The sequence below is a fragment of the Columba livia genome, chromosome 11, assembly GCF_036013475.1.
Source record: "Columba livia isolate bColLiv1 breed racing homer chromosome 11, bColLiv1.pat.W.v2, whole genome shotgun sequence".
Lineage (NCBI taxonomy): Eukaryota > Metazoa > Chordata > Aves > Columbiformes > Columbidae > Columba > Columba livia.
In genome coordinates, this window is record NC_088612.1 from 2,305,425 (window position 1) to 2,326,524 (window position 21,100).

Sequence of the window (21,100 nt, forward strand, 5' to 3'; positions counted from 1 at the left end):
ATCAGGACAGCAAGACTGGACTTGCCGTTTTTAAATCACTAAAAGAGATGCTGTCAAGATGTTGTTTCTGCAGCATAACAAAGGTGATTTGCAGAACTGTGCAGGCAACACACAGCCTGCTGGAAAACAATCGAGGAACCTTTGCCATGATAAGGTGTTATACGGCAGCTTAAATGCTAAACCAGCTCTACAGAGTCCTGACAGGTCTTTCTGAACTCATTCTTCGCAGTTTCTCTCAGTGTTTAAGGGCTGGAAAGAAAATACTCAGGCTGGACACTTCACTCTACACCATACGGTCTTGCACGCTGGCACTAAACATCCCCACCAAGCTGCTGAAATAAGAGTGCCACTTACAGCCGTGAAGTGCTGATTATGTTTTGCCAGAGTTATGCAACATGTGGAAAAAATACACTGTTCGACATTTTGGCACACTAATAAATAAAATCCAGACACCGTCTATTAAAAATATCAAAGTAACCCTGTGCACAAGCTCCTTTTTATATAGTTCTGTTTGTTGCGCAGAAGAAATCAAAGAGAGCTGAAATCCAATTACAGAAAATAATACAATTTGGGGTGAATTATTACAGTACATTTCCCTTCCAAAGCTATTCTAGCACAACGTATGTTCCCTCTATCAACGACAGCGCTGTCCAGTCAGCAGTTTCAGCAACAACACTTGCTTCTTTTTTTCTTCCAGATTTTATAGCATCACACCGCAGTACAACGTTCTGTAGCTGCTCAAAGATACACACAGCACTTGCGTATACGAGAACACCCACGTCATTGAATAATTCAGCTGATGTTAAAACCCGGCTACAACTTGTGATGGCTTTTGGTATTGGATTATCCCTTTGTTATCACTCTTAGATTATTTGACAATAGCTGTTGAAGTAGAGGTAAAAGAATGGAATATCTAAAGGCAGTTTTAGCAAACAAGTATTTCCAAATCAATAAAATGTATTTTCGCTGTAATGATTTAACATCCACTTCTGCATGTTTTGGCTATGAAAGTTACTTATTGAAAGGATTATTCAGGTCAAGTCAATGGAAACGTTCTAACACTTGCTTTCTGGAGCCACACCATCGTTTGGCAGAGGTCCGCTGCTCTTTAGGTTTGGGCAGGTTTCCGTGTTTCTTCTGTTCTTCCTTTGCATGGAGAATGACCGAATGGCAGCAGCGCACCTGCAGGAGAAACCACCTGCGCACAGATACACAACCGACCCTACCGATAATGCCTGAGGCACGGGAATGCAGCTTTTCACACTCTGAGCAAGAATACAAGGCCACAGAATAAACTAAAAAAAAACTGTTTTATTGTGACATTTATGACATTGAACCCTTGTTGATATGAATGACTATGGGCACTCTTGACACGTTACATAATGTCATGGTGTAGGATGGCACTGATTGTCATCTGACTTTTGAGAATGTTTAATGGTCCCTACTGACCTCAGTGCATTTCGGCAAGTCACAGAAACTTTATCATCAGGTTTGTGTATACAGTTAACAAGTAGTTGGTCTTATAAGCACCATTACAAACCCTCACATTAAGGGTATTATTAATCTAGTTTACAAATGCTTCATTGATAAAAATAGCATGATTACAGTATACACACACTTAATTTACATGTAATGTATTATAGGCATAACTGAGATAAACTACTGAGCTAACTTTGGTTGATTGAAGTATTTAGACTGAATAATGGCAATTTTGGCTTCTAAGTTGTGTAAATATTACAGTGCATTTATAAATCTAGGTTGAACATTTACTAGCACCAAATGGATATCATAAATGGCTGACCTAGTAAGTTGTAGTTGGAGAAGCGAAGTTTAAGAATTACAAAAATAGAGCTGTCCATCGGTTGAAAGCACATTCTTGTACCTCTGCTGAAATGATGACACGGCTCAGCATCAGTGGCCAACTTCCAATGATCAAAGTCCCAGTTTTCAAGATTCAACATATCAAGGTAGCTGAGCTACGCTTAAAAGCCTGAGGAAGTGGTTGTTCTGAGCTAGGGTATTCATCCTGTACCTTGTTTATGTAATAATATAATAGTGCTCGTTCATACAAATGTACTCATGTAAGATTGTACCTATGATATGGAGAATCTGATTGGGAGAAATATTCAGTCCTACCTACCTATCTTTGGTTTAATTATTTGGTCTTTGGTTGATGAATTAATGAAGCAATATCTGAATTTTCATTTTCAGGTTATCTCCCAGCTCACCACTGAGGTAGTCTTTGTCATGTTTCTCTTCAAGCTGGTTAAGTTCCTTCTTTTTATAGAGTGGAATACTACTGATTTGTAATGAATAGTTTCCAGGCACTGGCTTCTTCTTTGTGAAATGAAGGTAACTTATCCCGTCTTTCTTATTGATTCTAAAGAAACCGTCTTCATTTCCGGAGTCAATTAAATATCGGTTATGGTTTGTCAGTGTTGTGAGGGCAGGAAGCAGTTCCAGGATGCGATCTTTGTTACTGAGATCCGAGATGTTGATGGAGAAGACTGCTGCTTTCTCGATGTCCCAGCTGGCGAGACTGATTGGCGGCTCAAGCTCTTGCTGATCCTGCACAAGAACAATCAATGTGAGTCGGTTTTGTCAGAGAGCGCTTAACATGTGCCTATGTGTCTGTATTTCTTGCCCAGCTCATTCATTATGGATAAAATAATTTTTAAAAGGAGACTTTTGTAATATTATCTGTCAAATCCACTATTATGGACGTAGGACCTGTCAGGATAAAGTACGGTCTTTGTCACTGTCCCTGCGAGGGTAACGGGAGCCTGAGACGCACTCAGAGTTTCTGCACACGGGTCCCACTGCCTGGCAAACAAAGTCACTCTGTGCTTATAGTCCGCGAGCAGAGAGAGCAGCAAAGGCTTATTCCTCCTCTCTGTCAGGGGAACCACAAGCCGATGTGACCACCATGTGCAGAAGAGCGCGGGGTCTGTGGGGAAGGCACGTCAGTTAGGTGAGCTTTCTGCTTTGCAAGATTTGCTTTGTTCAGGTGCGGAGCCAGGGTGGCCGGTGGCAAAGCAGCATCGCCCCGCACCTCCGAGCGACGGTAGCGGGGCTCCCCGAGCCCCCCGTGCGTGAGCCGCGCCGCAGGGGCAGGATGACAGCGTTTCAGACAGCACAGCAGCTGCAACGCTTTCATTTGGAAAACAAGGGAAGCTGTACGTCACCTCTGAGACAAACCCAGCACTAGTCACAGCACTAATCGCAGAGAGTGCAGAAACACACTGAAGAAAAAGAGTTTACGACTTCACTCTAGACAGCTGGATGGGCATTTGAGTGTTTGATGTGACAGCCAGGAGGTGTGCAGGGCGCCAGAGGATGGCCTTTGCCTAAGGACAGTGGACAACTTCAGAAAGCGCCTGCACAGGCTACTTGACATCCAAAACCAGCTCCTTGCTCTGCTCTGTGTGGGGTGGACGTTTTTCCCGTGGGATTGTCTCTTGGCACACCGCCTCCTGAGACTGGCTTTCACAAGACAACCACAAACCCTTTCCCCCCAAAAAGGGTCAATTACCTCAGCTTCGTTTGCTGTTTCATTAGTGCTTCTGCGTTTCCTTCCTCTCTTGGGATAGCCATTGATTTTACATTCATAACAAGCTTCTGGAGAGAGGGAGTTGTCATCTACTTCTCCACCGAGTGAAAGCTCTTGTCCTTGACCCTTGCCTAGCCCCACTCCAGAAACACAGTGTCTGAGGAAGGAAGAAACTCAAAATGAATTCCAGTGAGACACAGATCTTATCAAAAGCTGAATTTGGGGGACTGTGAATACAAATATTAAAGTCATTATGTTGCACTCATTTCCTATGAAAAATTTCTGCTGAAGTCAACAGGCAAAATTCTCATGAACCACAATGCAGCAACGTCTGATTGTGGGAACCTGGCTCCACAAGGCTTTGCCTAAGAGAGACCTGCCAATATTTAACAGTATAAAACATTTCTGTTATCCAATCTGGAACACGTTAAAAGAGACCAGTTTTCAGAAACTGCTGAAAAATCTGAAAAGTGAGGTCTTTCATCGTGTATCCCAAAGTTTTTGGTCACTTCTAAAATTTAAGCCATAGTCTGCTTTCCATTTGAGTTGCTTGCTCCACCATGATGCACAGCTCTAATGCTCCCACCGGGAAAAGTGAAATTGCTTTTCTTGATAAAGCAGACATTAAAAAAAATATTCATTTGGAACACAGAGGAATAGGGAACATACAAGAACGTAAGAGCACAGAGAACTGTTATTGCAACCAGTGGGTGAAGCCACTTGTATAATATCATTTGCCTTTGGAGCTGGGGGGGGGTGTTGTTATTTTTTCTGAAGGAGACAAGTGATACACCACAAATCACAGTGAGGAGTGTGAGCTCTGAAGTAGCAAGCTCAGAGAACTTGGCCAGCTGCTAGGGCGTGCAGGAGAGAGGTGAAAGCAGAAGCTTAAAGGAGGTAATTTAACCTGGTAGCCTTCACCAAATTCATTCAGCATTAAAACCATGTTGTTCCCTTCCCTTGGTTACCTTTCCCCTCCCTCATCTCCAAAGTCAGCTCTTGAGCACCACCAAATCCTGTCCCCCTTTCACTGGTGACAACCCCCCTGGCTCTGGACAGGACAGTCTGATAGTTTAAAATGAGAAGCCCTTACCCTTGTCCTATTCTGAAGTAACCAGGTGGACATCCACAGACATAGCCACCTTCAGTATTTGAACAACCATAACTGCATGGGGCTTGTGAAGAACCGCATTCATTGATATCTTGGCAACCTCCACTAAACTGTTCATACTGAAATCCGGTAGGGCACATACATTTGTAGCTTCCCAAAGTATTGTGGCAAGATGCTCCTCCACAAATGTGTGCACTGAGACATTCATTTTCATCTGGAAAAGAAGCAGAACATAGCATGTTAGCTTTTACTCCCAGCTGTAGTCCAATGCGTTGTGCTTGACGGCTGCTGAACCTCCTGCCGCACCCGACACAGGCAAGGCCCTTGGCGGGGGCAGCGGTCGCGAGGACATGACCACAACCACACAGCACAGCAACATTCGGGCTGCTCTACAGATGATGCTTCACACCACATCAGCCCATGCTCAGGAGAGCAGAGAAGCAGAGGAGGCAATTTGGTTTTTTGGGTTTGTTTGTTTGGTTGTTGTTGTTCTTCCAGAAACAACTGAGAAGAATAAAACTTTGTACAGCCAACCATCTGGTCTAGTAATCCCATGTTCATAATGCTATTCAATGTTGAAGGAAAAGAGTAAGGAATCAAGCTCTGGCACCTTTTCCAGGCACTGAAAATCCCTCCCTACACACTCACATTTAAATATGAGGTACAGGCAAGGTACAGGAACAAGTAGTAAAGTAAAACTACAAGCAGCTGTAGATACAAGAGACCACCACATTCTGAGCCAGCCCTTTTCCAGACTTCCCCAGTGCAGCGCTGTAGGAGTCCAAGGTCAGTTCAGGCTTGTTTACTGTAAATGGCCAGTTTTTTAAAGGTAGCCCATATGTTTGTGCCCCCTCCTTGATTCCCTTGTGCGTTACAGGCACAGAGTACTGGAGCAGGAGCAAGCTAACGTCACAGCAAGGACTGCATAACATGTCAGGAGGTCTGGTAAACAAAATTAAAAGCAGAGACCTCTCTAGAGCACCACAGTGATAACAAGCAAAGGCGTTTTTATGTTTCTGAAAGCAAAGAAAGCCAAACAGAGTTATGAAGCCCTTTGTTCTCAGAGAGGTCAAACAACACATCTCTGGGTACCCACACAAGACCAGCTTGTATGAAGCCCATTCAAGGTGACTAAAAGTCATATCCAACGTCAATGCTCTGCACACGCAGCCCCATCTACAAGGGCTCAGAGACTTGTGATACAACAAAGGTTTAGATAGTGAAGAAAAAGAAAATAATGGCAAACTGCACCATCGCCCTTCACTTCTTGCTGCTAACAACTGTAACACACATTTAATGTAGGAGTTTTAAACGTGACTTGCCAACACATTGGTTCCATTGGTAGTGCTGGAGATACCCTTGTGGGCAGCTACACCTGTATCCTCCAATTATATTTTGGCAGCCATGCTGACACCGGTGGTTTCCATCACATTCATCAACATCTAAAAAGGGGAGACACATGGTGAGTTTTGGGAGAGAAGATCAAATTACACTATATTTGAAGAAGTATGTTACAAATAGTCATATATATTCATATATTGTATATATAGAGGTATATTTCAGGATCTTCCAACAACCTGGCCAGTGCTGCGAGACCACTTCAGAACTTTCAGGTTCAGATTTCTGACTCCACAGCAAGTAACTTAGGGCTGAAAACCACTGAAAGCTCAAATTCAGCCACAATTTTCAGTGGTTTTGCATTCTCCTATGGAGCAGACAGCAGAAAGCCGTTAGTATATGGGACCCCCAAGGCTTTCCTAAGGCTCCCAGCTCCACAGCAGACAGTCCCTTGCTTTGACCCAAGCCTCCAGCCCAGGAATCCCACGATATTTCTTTTCAGAGCAAATCAGACTGTAACCCAGCAGAAGTCTCTAGAGGTTGTAGGGACCCAGAGGAATAAAGTCTGCAGCCCTTGAACTGTCTCTTTAGCAGATCGCCTTGGACATGCAAGGCTTCCTGTCCTCGGTGAGGCCCTCAGAAATCCATGGAGGATGCAACAGAAGTCTGATGAACTTACAACACTTAAACTAAAACATTCCAGGCTAAAGTGAAGTCTCAGAAAATATCTGTCCAGCTCTTTAGCATCCTGCAATATATCTATTGATTCAGGTCCATGAAGAGAAATACTGCTTTGGTGCTAAATTTCCGTACCCCACTTGCCTTCAATCTATACATGCTTACTCCATAGGTCCCTCCTTGGATGACAGTATGGCTAAGAGAAGATGAAGGAAAGCAAGCGAAGGCCCAGGTAAATGCGCTGTGTTGTACCTACCTTCACAGCTAAGCCCGGTTTGGTCGAGTGAGAAGCCACGCTGACACTCACAAACAAAACTTCCTGGTGTATTCTGGCAAATGCCCTTTGCTCCACATAAGTTGATTTCAGTAGCACATTCATTATTATCTGAAGGAAACCAAAGCCTGAGTGTTACTTTTCTTCCTTGTTGTGAAGACGACCGTTTAGCAATGCCAACAATGAATGGTTTGTGACAAAAGGTAAAGAAACACCAGCGACGTAGCTGTCTTACTGCCCTCTCCACTTTGCACTTTGCACTACTGAAGGAAAGCTTACGCTACCTACGTTTTAATTTGAAAACGCTAACAGCTGCTATAGGAAGGCACTCCTTTTCTTCACCTATGGGGGTGATGTTCCAGTCTTCAAACACCCCCAAATTCACAGCAATGCCACAGCACCACCAGACTGCCACAAGCAGGACCCAACTTGCAAAGCAGAGTGTTTTGCAGGAAGTGTTTAACATTTCCACAGACATAATGGGCATGTGGTTAAAGGACAACTGCAGAAATGTATGTGTCATGCTTATTGTTTCAAGAAGCCTTGACATGATCTCTAATGTGGGTCCTGCAGTGAACTACAGGAATGGAAATATAATAACTATTTTTGCTCAATGGGTAAGAAAGGGTAAGGCAAGGATTCCAAGCTGGTGTTTTCACTGTCTGCTTCTTGCAAGTGTAAAATTCAAAGACAGAGATTACGAAAACAAAGGTAGAAGGGATGGCCTCTTTACATCTTCTCCTCTGGCAGGACCGGGATCAGAAACTGGTTTATGTTTCCATTTGGTTTCTCAGGAAGCCGATTTCATCTCCTTGCTACTTTGCTTCTGGAATAAGAGTCAGTAATAAATCGCAAATCTGCATCTACCATCCCCGCGTCACTTACCAATGCAGGCTGTGTGGTGCTGAGTGAATCCGGGAGGACATTTACAGGTGAAACCCCCAATAGTGTTGACACAAAGGAACTGGCAGTTGTGCTGCTTTGTGGCACATTCATCGAGATCTAAAAAAGCCACGAAAACATCTTTCAGTTCGGTTCCCTACAGAGGATCTGACTGTTCAGCTGGACTTGAAGAGAACTGATTACCAATAAACAGCGTATCAAATAAAGCTTTAGAATCTACATCTCACTTTCCACAGTGGCTTCCAGATCCTTTCATATGAAGCCCCACAACTGGGACTTTGGAGCTACGCTGGTGGCCATGCTAACACTGGATTACAGACCTCACTCTCAACTATTGGAATGATGCAATTACATAATTAACGCTCTTACTGCAATCAATAACTGAGAAGTCATTCTCTTCATGAGAAGCAACGGCAGACTGCAAAACATTGTTGCGCTGAAGCATTCTATTGCTCCAGAGAAAATATAGTTTACAATTGCTGCTCTAACTTGCACGATTTCAGTCAGATCTTTGCTACCAAGATACAGAAATAAATTAAATTATAACAAACTTTCAAAATCTCTCCCGCACTGCTGTCCTTTACTGCGGCTGCTGCAGAGGTGGCAGGTTAAAACTCTATTGATGCTGGACAACGCATTGCAAACTGTACTCATCTTTGCATCCATTAAGATACACTTAGCACTGAAAAATACAGCTTAAACCAACCTGCCTACCCAAATAAGACCAACTGTATATACTGTTGGTTAGGAAGTCTTTTAAGATCAGCTGCCATCAGCCTGCATAAATTCCCATGGATCTACTCTTCACCTAGATTATCAAAGAACTAACAGAAACACCAGCTCCATCCCGTACAGGCCGCCTCCACTGTCTCTAGTGGAAATACATGTATCAAGGAGAAGCAGATTTACATAATTTAAATGTCCTTGGAGTGGTATTTGCCTGCAAAACCCAGAGTTTACACAGTAAATTCTTGATTTTTACCTTTGCAGCTTCTCCCGTCTTCTTGCAGGATGTACCCCTTCGGGCATGAACACTGGAAGCTTCCCTCCGTGTTTTTGCAGATGAAGTTGCAAGGTTTGGGGGACTCATTACATTCATTCAGATCTAGAAGAAGCAAAACCAGATACCTCAGTGGTGATGATCAAGATTTGTGAGGCATCAGAAGGAAATCAAAATCCCCAAAGCATTCTAACAGTGACATTTCCTTTTCTCATTTGTCAAAATCTTTGTATTTCCTTTCTCAAGTAACCTCTTAGAAATAAACTTCCTCTATATAGACACACCATAATGAAAAACCTACCTATGCAAAGAGTGCCAGTTATATCTGTAGTATAGCCAAGGTTGCAATGACAACGATAAGATCCGGCCTCATTGATGCATTCCCCGTTACGGCAGACGTCATGAATAACCTTGCACTCATCAATATCTGCAATTAAATGAGAGTTAGTTGACAACAGAAGAAGAACTGATTTTACACAGCTTCAACAGATTCTTGTGACCTGACATGAAAAAAACCCACACCCTACATTAAAAAGTTACATAAAATATTAAAATATTCCACAGCTTAAAGAGAAATCTTAAATAGAGAAATATGGAATGAAAGATTAATATAAGAACTTTCAAATGGAATGAAGAAGTGGAAGCGAACTGATCATACATTGGCCTCCATAAATCAAAGATGACTTGGCTTTCACGTACACAAATAACTCTTAATCTAATTTACAACACACTCAAATGTGAGAATGCAAATTCCTATTTGAGTGCGTGTCAATCAACCAGCATGCAAAATAAATATCTGCCAAGTTGGGATGGATCCCTCATGACCCGGGGCCTTTGGCTACGCACCCTCCTCCCAAAGGACTGTACTCTCCCAACATGAAAACTGATGGAAAATTGCAACTGATATCCAAAATATTTAGGACCTCACAGTGTTCAAACACACAAAAAAGGAGTTTATAATTTATCGCTGAATTTGGAATTGTGCAAGAGAGCCTTAATAGAGAAGTCAGTACCTGCTCCGTTAGACATGTATCCTCGGCCATGAGGGCAAAGCTTCTTGAAGGCCACGGTGCCTGGGAAGGGGCAGACCTCGCAGTTCTGCCCCCAGCCTCGGCCACCGTCACAGCAGCATTCAGACTTGGTGACAGAGTTCCTGTTGCTTGATCCGATCTGACACATACTTTGTAAGACTTCAGTGAAGCAGTAGCCCTCTCTGTTGTCTGGAAGGCAAATTATGCATCGCAGAGAATTCTAATGGTGACGACCTCCAGAGGGTCATGAGATATTAGGAATTTAGTCAGAAATATAAAAGAAAGGGCATACTTCACCCTGGGACTGTGGAACTGAGAGTGAAAGACTACCAGCAGTAAGAAAGAGAGCACGACATCTAAGGGAAACAAAGAAGACAGGAAATTTAGCAAAAGCTGGAAGACAAGTTAAACTATGCTTATAAAAAAATATGTTTCTGTCTGAACCCAGAGAAAAAGGACTGGTTGAAAATGAGGACCAAAGAAAAGGCAGAGCAATTCCCAGCTGAAAGCACCGAACAGTCGGCTTTCGCAGCACGTCAACGCAACTGCACTGGCTGCAGCAGCCGCTTGGCAGCACGGGAAGAAAGAACTTGCAAGAGGGCTCCTACTTACAAAGGCTCCTTCCCAAAGGTATGTGGAGTTCAAGAGCACATTTTCTCACTATACATTCCAACCACAATTCCTATCAAAGCGATAGTTCATTAGGGTGTTAATGTGCACCTTACCAACGCATTCGTTCTGGGTGTCACTGACGGTGAATCCCTCATTGCATTCACATCTGTAACTTCCCACGGTGTTTATACAACGGCCGTTCTCGCAGATCCCAGGTTTGGTCTGACACTCATTCTCATCTGTGTTTTTGAAATGATATGACAAAAATCAAGTCCATTGCTGGATTAATGGAGGTTAGAGACATTTGTATGGAGTTCTTCAGCTGTGCATCTGCCTGGTTAAACTTGCGGAGGGAAGATGACCATCTAGCTCACAATATTATGTATTTTGTTACTGTATTTTCTCTGCAATACATTCCTCACCAGTTTTCAAAATTCTTCATGGTTACAGCTGCACTTCTGAATGGCATCCAAAATTTTTAAATTATTCAGGTCTACAGATTCATGCTAATAGAGAAAAACAAGCTGACAGCAATGAGCTCAATTCTCTGCTTTCCTCACTCAGAGCAATTCAGCAGCAGCACAAACTGACTGTAAAGACAGCCACATCCACATTTACTCACTGCCCACGTGTGCACAGCTGAACAGCAAAGAGTATATAGCACCAGTAGATCCATTACACAGGTAGCTGTGTAATTCTTCCCCTGAGTTCATTAACACTTTGTTAAATCCAAAATTTTCAGCTCTGCTGAAGAACTGTGTGTTTCAAGAGCTTCAACACTTTGGTGTCACTTACCTATGCAGCCTTCCCCGTCTGGTCTGCGCTGATAACCTGGTCCACAGATACACATATAGGTGCCAATTAAGTTTTTGCACTCCATCTGTTTTGAGTCACAGTCATGAATTCCTTCTTCACACTCATTCTGATCTAAAACACAAGGTTTAGACTTCATTATACAGACAATCCTGGAAATTCACTGTAGTAAATCTTGACTTTGGAATTTTAATTGTAATCAAACTCTATGCATACTATTATTGTGCTAAACTAACCGTAAGATACACTAGCCTAGAGCAAATTGCTTTCTCCCAAATGCCCATTTTCAGGGCAAGACAAAACCATACCATCTGATACGACCTCACTTTATGCAGATGTATAAGTTTACGGGCAGGACAAGGCTAATGCAATCAATTGCATAATGCAAACCATAGAATTTCATCCAAAATTCCTTCTGATTCAGTTACTTCCTAGGATTAAAACTCTGGCCCAACAGGGCAGTGAGTCAGAGCCCTACCCCTGCAGGAACTTGAAATCGCTATCTCGTAACTGTGAGAGCCTGGCAGGAGCTTTACCTCGGCACATTCTCCGGTCCTCTCGCAGAACGTACCCTGCAGGGCACTTGCATTCGTAGGATCCAAAAGTGTTCACGCAGCGGAAAGCGCAGAGCAGGGGGTTCTGAATGCACTCGTTGACATCTGGATTTGGAGCGGCAAAGACCACAGGGAGAGTGAAGCACGCACAGGTTTTAGGTACAGGCAATACCACAGATCCCAGTTTACTAAGGGCTGTATTTTAACAGTTGGGGACCCACGGTTCTACTCATTCTGCATTTGTGCACAGGAGCGGGCACCAGACACGTGAGGATGTTTGCACAGCTACCTGAAGTTTCCATATCTTTAATGGCAAGCAGCCAATGGAAGCAAGATCCAGATTCATGCTGCCAAAATACTGTCTCGGTTAAAGCTGTGCCTTTTCCACATCTAGGCTGGTTTTATGACTGGTTATTTTTAAATTCTAGATGCACTTCCTCAGCTTCTTTGTAAACTGAATTCCATAAAACAATATCCTTACTAGAAACATTATTCTGAAGTGCATTTACATACGCTCGGGGCTACTTGAGTAATTACTGCTATAGAGTGATGTTCATGGACTCCCCTAACTCCTCCTCTGCAATTTGAGCTTTCACCCAAATTCCACAGGGAAGTGAATGAAGCTCTAGCTGTATATAAAACTAAATGCAAGCTGATGCAAAAATGGAAGCATTCTTTTGTACGGGCTTGCAAACAAATAGATTGTGGCAGATAATTTAAGAACAGCTGTGCCAGGTCAGAAGAGAGTGTCAGAATGTCCTAAGACATTCTCCCCTCTCTGGTTGTAACAGGAGGAGACGAGTATTAAAAAAGCCCATACCATGTATGCAGAGATCATTCCTCTGATACAGGCTCTCAGTTCAAGGACCTCCACAGCCAAAAGCCACAACCAAACTATCGAGCTTCATTTCCACTGATGGATTAGCACACAAATTTGTACAATCCCTTTCTGGGTCAATTTATACTTGTGGCCTCACAGCAGCAAAGAGTTCCACAACTTAAGTATTATGCATATAAAAATGTTTGCTTTGGTTGGTCTAACATGTTCCCTCTATTTTTGGTACCCTTACCACTTGTGGATTTATAAATTTAAATTATATATCACTTCAATCACATTTTCCACGCTGAAAAATTCCAGTCTAATTAATTTTCTGTGGCTCTTCTGCAACGCTCCTCCATTCCTTACTCCTCCGTTCTTTGTGCATTTTCACATTTTTATTTTTGAAATGAGAGACCAAAGCATGGAAAATACTCAACCTAGGGGTACCATGGTAATTGTCTTGTACTGTTAATCTTTTCTGGTTTGTTCCCTGTTTCTCCCCAAACAAACCCCAGCAGTCTGGTTTCTATTTTCATCACCCACAGTGTCTCTCTTCACTCACGGGTTGTCCAAGGGGTAAGAAAAACCATACATGCAATAAGCAGCATTTCTGGGGAGTGTTCTGAAGAGAACATGCCCCAACACGCTCCTCTGTGGGAAGTCCCGCAGCAGACACCACCCGCAAGCCTGTTCACCCAACAGTCGGAAAAGCGCACCGTGGTTCAGGTGGATACAGGAAGGAGGAACCTATTTTTCTGTTTCAGATAAAGATGCATTGTTCCAAATGTCCATGTATTTCTTTTTAAGCTCCTTTACTGTCCCCAGTTGTGTCTGAAGTCAGGAACTGTTCGAGCACACAACTACAATGACAGTCCTTAACACACGGGAGTCTCACCTTCACAGGTCATCATCGGTCCAGGCTCAAATCCCTCAACGCAGGTGCATTCAAAGCCTCCCACCACATTCCTGCAAGTTCCATTTCCACACGGGTTTCCGACAGCACATTCATCAGTATCTGCAAACAGTTAAGGCAAGAATACATGGTTATACTCACCCAAAAAGGTATAAAATCCGCATTGTTGATTGTACAACCAAAAACCGCAAAAATACAAAATCCAAGAACTCAAGCTACTGAATTAGAGTCACAGACTCCCAGCATAATTTGGGATCGCTGGAGGTTAAATGGGTCAAACACAACTTGGAGGAGATGGCTCAGGCCCTGCCCTGGCAGGTTTTGAGCACCAGTGGCGATGGAGACTCCACGGTGTTAGAATATTCAGGAGATTCTTTAAAATGGAAGATGAAACAGCTTTACTTACCCACACACTGAGCTCCTTCCAGGATGTAACCATACGGACACTCACAGCGGAAAGACCCATCTGTGTTGATACACTGCCCAAATTTACAGTTATCTGGATCTAGGCACTCATCCACATCTACACCAGAAATACACACAAGTAAGTGCATTTTACTTCATGTGCTTTTAGTTTTCTCTCAAAGAACAAGTGTTGTTATATTCCTGAGATCACAAAAAAATACTAGTATTTGATATATTTTGATCCTATATTTTGATATATTAGGATGAGGGCACAATTTGTCATGCAGACCAGCTTTCAAAATGCAGAAATTGATTCTAAACGTCAGATAAAAACCTCTCCGACTGGGGCTACAGGGAGACAAGTAGATATGAAAAGCAGTAGTCATCCAGAGCTCCTTAGATGAACACTTTTGCCAATAAGGCTGAAGTGCTGTTTGTCTTGGGAGAGAACAGAATGTGCTGAAGGGATGTGGGAAACCGTGGTTTGCACTTCTGGAGGATTAAAACCATTTACTGTAAACAGGCTACATATGTTATATAAGAAAAGACAGGTATGCTATGTGATCCATTCTCTAGATCCTACATAAGTTTCCTAGCGATTCTGCTCAGCATAAATTAAAAAGCCAAATATGCTACTCTACAATAAGCTTAATTTGTGATAAATGAGATATTCAAGCTTGAATTAAAAATCAGTACGAATAATTGAAAAAAACCTTATAGATGTTTCCAGAATTAATGGCTTTTGGGTATAGTTGCAAAGGTGTTATTCTCAGTTGAAAGGGCGAATGGCTTATGGGTGGAACATGGCACCCTGGTGCAACAAGCGCACCGTGCAGGCCAGGCTCTTACCCAGTCTTGCGTCACCAGGTCCAACAAGGATGCCAATGCCAAACGGACAAATCTGTCTGAACGCCTCTGTAAAAATGAAACCATACGTTAAATCCTATCTAGACAAACAGCATTACTCAAGAACTACACAAGGATCCACTGATACCAACTCATCCACCTCATGTTCATGTCCATCTGAAGTAGTATGTAGATGTATGAACTTATAATTTAATCTTACTTTCATGTAAAAAGTGTATGCTCACTCTTCTCAGACTCACATATCTTTAAACTGTTTCTTTTTTAAAAGATGAGAAAAATGGCCTTCATAGCACCCTCTTGGAAAAGTTTGGACTGTGAAAAATATATGTGCTGCTATGTATACCACGCTTTTCCAACCAACTTTGGTTCAAATGCTCCAGGGCAGTGGAATGAAACACGCTCAGGCAATAAGCCTGGGAGGAATATTGCAACTGGCACATCTGATTCTCTTTTCTTCCCTTGGCTTTTGTGAGGACTGTCTGCACAACATCTACATGACTTATTAATGAAACGAACTGTATTAACGTATTGCTGAAACCAGTAATGCTGTTAACCACATTTGTCAGCGTGAATTAAATCTGTTCAGCAAATTGCACCATGATGGTACAAAGGCCCGTTGACTTGCTTGATGCCCAGTTACTCAGTCTGACAAAGGATACTAACCAAGGAAAGCATTTCTTCAGCAGCAGTCCAGGGAGTTTCCTTCATCAGGGCCTGTGTTTTGTCATTCCCTGCTATTTTTGCAAGTCTTCGTATTAACAAGACTGCAGATTTAGATTTTTTTAATAACAAAGTGCTGTCACAAAATGTAACAGGGTGATTTAGATGTGGATCTAGTTCAACTGTTTTTTTGCTGTTGTTATTTTAAATAAATTAGATGTCATGTTTATGCTGCCCCTTCCTACACTTATTTACAATTAGATGAATTCTCTTTGTCTTGAAGGTATTTCCACGCAGAGCCTATCAAGGACCTACTTATTACTTTCCACTTTCTGTATGTGACATGTCCAGAGCAAAATACCACCTAATCATACTAACAAACCTGTCAGCAACCAAGGAATATGCTTGAGGTTGGACTATATGAGGAATATTTTTTTGAGACTACAATGGCACCTACTTTACAGAGAGCAATCACAATTGTCAGGGTTAAAAAATCTGGAAAAAAAGATTTCCTAATTCCTTCTTATATGAATCCCAATCATCTTTCAGTTCCAAGAGGTTATTGTGACAGTAAGGTAAGTCAGTAACACACCATCTGCTTCCTCTGGGCAGAGCTCACAGGGGTCGCCCCATCCCTGTCCCTTCAGGGCGCAGCAACACTCTTGTTTGGAGTGGTTTCGGGACTTCGGCACAGAGCATTTTCCATCTTCAAATTTGGTAAAGCAGTAACTTACTCTCAGATCTGCACAGAGAAAAAAAACGTTATGAGCAGTTAGGGTGACTACGGCACAGTTTTCACTCAGCGGTGTTAATTGCAAAATTACAGGAAGCCCCCACAACCAAACACCCAACTTCCATCCCAGTCTATCAACAAGGACCATTGTGGCTCTGCCTGGGGAAGATCTGAAGAGGGAGGGGAGCTCCCTGCCCCAGTAAAGGAAAGCTGGGGGATAGTGTCCTACTGCAGTCAAGGAATAAGAAAGGCTTTTCTCTTTTGTCCAGCAGAGATGGAAGGGCTGTACTCCCCTCTTATCACCACTCCTCTTTGTAAAAACTGAATATTGGCTTACTCTATTTATGATCCATTATTAGTAAGAATCACTTGAGTCAAGAGATTCCAATCAACTTGCATCAATAATACAGTGTAGTGTTAAAATGAGAAGCAACCTTCCATAGCACTTTGCTTTCTCATTCTTCCCGAAGAAAACTGGCCCAGTGGCAGCACATTTGACTCGTTAAGCGGAGCGAGCAGGACGCTGGAGCAGAGCGGAGCTCACCGTCCCCTTGGCGGCGGGACAGCAACGGGGCAGCGGTGGAAGCAGCTGCTCAGCCAGTTTTCTGGCTGCAGCATCACTACTGGGCAATGTCCAGACTTTACAAAAGTCCTTGGTAATGGGAAGTTTGAAACAAAACTTCACTTGGCCTGAGATACTTGGAAAACAAAACAAAAAACAACCAGTCAAAAAAACCCCACAAAAACAGTCTTCTCCAGGGGATGCAGAGAATCCCACTTCAAGTTCATTCACACAAGGGTGAATTTTCCTCTGAGATGTATGAAACAGCGGTTTGTTTTCATAAAGGAGAAGATTAGGCTGCATATTTCTTTCTCATTTGTTTTTTGGGTTTTTTTTGTGATTTTTTCCTTACCTGAAGAGAACAATACCCTCAATCTGACAAAACCTCATTTACACAAGCGACAAAAGCACAGCTAAAACAGCGTGCTGCTTTCTTGAAGCTGAGTGAAGTAGCTGTGCCAAACTGCATGGTGGTTTGGAGACTTGGATGAACATTTACTGCAGGTTGGATTCATTTTTACCAAAACCACAGTTTCATTTAGCCCACTGTGAAGCAAAGAACTCACTATGGTGTCAACAAGCATCACCGTTCTGTGCCAAGCATAACTACACAGGTCCTTATAAAGGTCTTACTCATGAGTGGTTCCCACTGCGCACACCGTGTGTAGGACATTTAATGATGTATCTATTTAATAACTTCCTAAGTCTTTAAAATAACTCACTCCCTAATTTGCTGTGCTTGTTCTTTATCCACAAAATAAACTAACCTATGGATTTTCATCACTAGATGATCAGCTTTTAGCATCTGATCTCTGCCCATGTTTAGGCTCTGAACAGTTTATGTGGTAATCTAGAAGCCAAAAGATGCTTCAGACTTTTCTAAGTAGATGGGTTCTCATTGTCCACACAGCACTGTTTGCGATATTTTTCCATCGATTTTTTTTCCACCCACACATTTGTGGAGAGGAATAGCATATAGCAAGTGTTAGGGTGAATTTGGTAAGCGCTAAGAACAGCCTTATTCCTGGAAATGCTGCCTTTAGCAGCGCACTGCCTGTGGTCATGCTCCACCTCCACGTCAGACACATCACGGTCTATGTAGAGTCCAGGTAGCCCCGACATTTCTTCCACGGGTGCAAGAAAGGGCTGCAGGGCAACATAATTTCCTCACTTAACCTGGTGCATTTAACATTATCTTCACCCCTTTTATTGCAATGTTCTCTTTAATGACAAACAGATGTTAGGGCAGGACAGAACCTGGCCCCAACTACAGAATTATCATGCTTTCCTTATGAAAAACACTGTTTGAGTCCAGAGTCTCCTTGCTATATTAGAAACAGGCAGCTAATAAGGCTTTTATAAAACAGAAAACAAATTCTGAAATGCCAGAAAATAGGAATGAACTTACCTTGGCATCGCCTTCCTGTGGAAGACAACACAAAGCCTTCTGGACACAGACATTTGAAACTGCCTGCAGTGTTGCTGCATGTGCCCAGGGCACAGATTTCTGGCTGTTCCACACACTCATCAATGTCTGTAAGAGAAGTAATTAAGGAGATGAGAAATAAAGATGTCTACGCTGGCAGCTGTACTCTATAAAATGTAACCTCACATCATCACTGATATCTAGCAGATTTGAAAAACAAAAAGGTCAAACAAAAAGGAAGAGATGGAAAAAGGAACAAGAAATCCAGGTGCAAAATCTAGGGTCAGTTTCCAAATCCTCACACAGGGGGCAAATCTCAGCAATGAACCATCAGCCAAACAGCCTGGAATTAGATTTTTCTTGGGATCAGATAGGGTTGATCTGTTTCAAACAAAAGCTGGTGAGGCTTTTTCTGGGGAGTGACTTGCCAGTGGCCACAGTTCAGGACTGTACACTGCCACAAAAGACTACACATTACTCACGTTTAGATGCAGAAGAAAGTGGTAACAACTGCGAGCAGCTGGGGAAGGGACAGAAGAAGGATTGTTCTGTACCCACCTTCGCATTTGTCATTCTGCAGGACATATCCAGGAGGACAGATGCATCTGAACGACCCGTCCAGGTTCTGACACGTGCCTGGCGAGCATTTTCCAGGATCCAGTGCACACTCATTGACATCTAAAAGAAAAAAAAAGACAATTTATTTGAGATAATTGCTGTTATCTCAATAAACCTACGGCTGAGGCTGCTTTAATTGTGATTCCATCAAACTGATGGTGGAACTTTCCAGGTAGTCATTGTTTTCTTCTGCTAGGTACAATGATAACGGTGTGTCAGCTGTCTCTGACCTCTTCTACTGTTTCACTAGGAATAGGTCCCCGAGGTTTGCTGCACCTTTTTTCTACCCCGAAAGCAAGCACTCACCAACACAAGTCCTTCCATCCAGAGCCACCTCATAGCCTTCATTGCAAAGGCACTGGAAGGACCCGATGGTGTTCACGCACTGACCGTTCCTGCAGAGCATTCCATTTCCACTTGCACACTCGTCCACATCTAAGAAAAATAACATTGAAAGATATACAAGAAACACCTGCAACAAGTGAAATTGGGTAGGTGAGATTTCTTTTTCCACTATATCAGCGCAGTAACTGATAATACATAAATAATCCCATTTCAAAAGAGAGGGGAAAATACCACTATTGATCTATGTTGTAAAATTGTTGAATTAAAAAGGAGTATTAAAAGGAATGGCATATATCACATGCAAACGTTTAAGTGGCTACAGAAAAGTGAGGAGTGCATAATAAAAGAAGCCTTTTCAAACTGAAGGAGTTGGGGTTTGTCTTTAATCACGCAGACCATGCAAGGTGTGATTCTAAGTCAATAGAGAAGATGGAACTAATGGGACTTTGATCACATGTAGAAAGTCTTAGAAACACACAAATGGTCTCAACACTCCTCACCTATGCAGTCATTGTTGTGTGAGAGGATGAACCCCAAATTGCAGCGGCAGTTGAAAGAGCCAATGGTGTTTCTGCAGGTTCCGTTGCCACAGGCGTCTCTCTCACACTCATTAATATCTACAAAGGAGAAAAAAACAGGCAGCAAGAATTTTAATCACTGATGGGGAAAGCAAAGCCTGCAGTGATCCCACAGGCAAGAGAACAATCCATGGCCAGCAGAGCGAATAGAAGGGAAAAAGACTGTTGTGTCTCCCCCAAAGAAGATTTTACATAGGTTTATATACCTGATATTAACCTATACAAAAATAATGAAGGGTCCAACAACCATTTATCCTACTGTGGCTCCTATCTCACCCTTCCCAAAGGAAGTCTAAGATATCTTTAGTCATAAGCATTCTGAAATCTCCCCATCTTGCTCGAACAACAGGCTCTACACTAACAGCTATGAATGGGTTAAATAAAGAATCTCCCTGTTTATGAGGATGATTCTGTTTCTGAAAAGGGTGCTTTTCTGGCAAGAAATCTTCTCTTCATTTACTCTGTTAACAAGTAAGTTGTATGCAATTGCTGCATTGCAATATTCATCTATTAAATTTCTTGCCTGAAGGTATAAATGAGACAAGATGCTTCGGAAAATTCTAAGAATTGACCATTTTTCTGAAAAAAGCGTTCATTAGACAGGATATGTATTTTTAAAGGTCCACTCTACTGTAATGAGATGTTCTTCAATCATTATCAGTTTCCTGTCACCTCTAATTGATAGATACGGTGGTTTTGCACCTTTGCTTGGTGGTAAGTGGCTTGCAATCTCAATTCTTTTAATGCACCTCCTTATGACAGAGGGGAGAGACTTAACAACTACTTTAATAAAAGCCTAAGTGCAGCTTAATTTTATATACTTGCCTATACACATTGTTCTGTCATCATTGGTCTTGAATCCATTGTGACAAATGCAGTAGAAACTGCCAACAGTGTCAATACACTGCCCATGGCTGCAGATATTGGGAATTTCTTGACATTCATTCCGATCTGAAAACAGAGAGCAGTGCAAGTTGAGGCCTCTAAACTACAGGGCTGGAAATACATATTAGCAGCAAATGTGATGGTTAGAATCCAGTGCATGGCTCTAATTAAAAACAATATTTTTAATTTATTAATGACAAAAGCATTACTAAGTAAATCTCAGAAAAGAGGCTATTTGCTTGGAAATTACCACGTCCAACATTTGTGGAGCTGAAAAAAATATAGCGTAAAATGATACTAACTACACGCAAATTCTTGCTGGAGGGAAAACATATTGCCTTGGCTTTGAAAAGTAGGATTAATGACGTGAAATCGTATATGGAGATTTCTCAGTGCTGTACATTGACTGCAGTAGATATGAAAG

At 42.3% G+C, this 21,100-nt stretch overlaps 1 protein-coding gene across 3 annotated transcripts in view; it reads right to left on the bottom strand.

Annotated features, from left to right (window-relative positions):
* Positions 1 to 1,291: 1,291 nt before the first annotated feature.
* FBN1 (fibrillin 1) overlaps positions 1,292 to 21,100 on the bottom strand; it is a 153,539-nt gene continuing 133,730 nt past the window's right edge. For 2 of the 3 annotated variants that reach the window (XM_065075856.1, XM_065075855.1), the window contains 21 exons: positions 20,617 to 20,742; positions 19,714 to 19,830; positions 19,175 to 19,303; positions 18,809 to 18,928; positions 18,233 to 18,358; positions 16,122 to 16,271; positions 14,852 to 14,917; positions 14,004 to 14,120; positions 13,580 to 13,699; positions 11,847 to 11,969; positions 11,293 to 11,424; positions 10,611 to 10,736; positions 9,868 to 10,074; positions 9,156 to 9,281; positions 8,837 to 8,959; positions 7,837 to 7,953; positions 6,934 to 7,062; positions 5,984 to 6,103; positions 4,644 to 4,875; positions 3,533 to 3,707; positions 1,292 to 2,568 (listed from right to left, as the gene is read on the bottom strand). In XM_065075856.1, coding sequence (XP_064931928.1) covers positions 2,179 to 2,568; positions 3,533 to 3,707; positions 4,644 to 4,875; positions 5,984 to 6,103; positions 6,934 to 7,062; positions 7,837 to 7,953; positions 8,837 to 8,959; positions 9,156 to 9,281; positions 9,868 to 10,074; positions 10,611 to 10,736; positions 11,293 to 11,424; positions 11,847 to 11,969; positions 13,580 to 13,699; positions 14,004 to 14,120; positions 14,852 to 14,917; positions 16,122 to 16,271; positions 18,233 to 18,358; positions 18,809 to 18,928; positions 19,175 to 19,303; positions 19,714 to 19,830; positions 20,617 to 20,742 — 3,071 coding nt within the window. In that variant the 3' untranslated portion in view covers positions 1,292 to 2,178. Of the gene's footprint in view, positions 2,569 to 3,532; positions 3,708 to 4,643; positions 4,876 to 5,983; positions 6,104 to 6,933; positions 7,063 to 7,836; positions 7,954 to 8,836; positions 8,960 to 9,155; positions 9,282 to 9,867; positions 10,242 to 10,610; positions 10,737 to 11,292; positions 11,425 to 11,846; positions 11,970 to 13,579; positions 13,700 to 14,003; positions 14,121 to 14,851; positions 14,918 to 16,121; positions 16,272 to 18,232; positions 18,359 to 18,808; positions 18,929 to 19,174; positions 19,304 to 19,713; positions 19,831 to 20,616; positions 20,743 to 21,100 lie in introns of all 3 variants that reach the window. The other variant, XR_010475209.1, reaches the window with a different exon arrangement.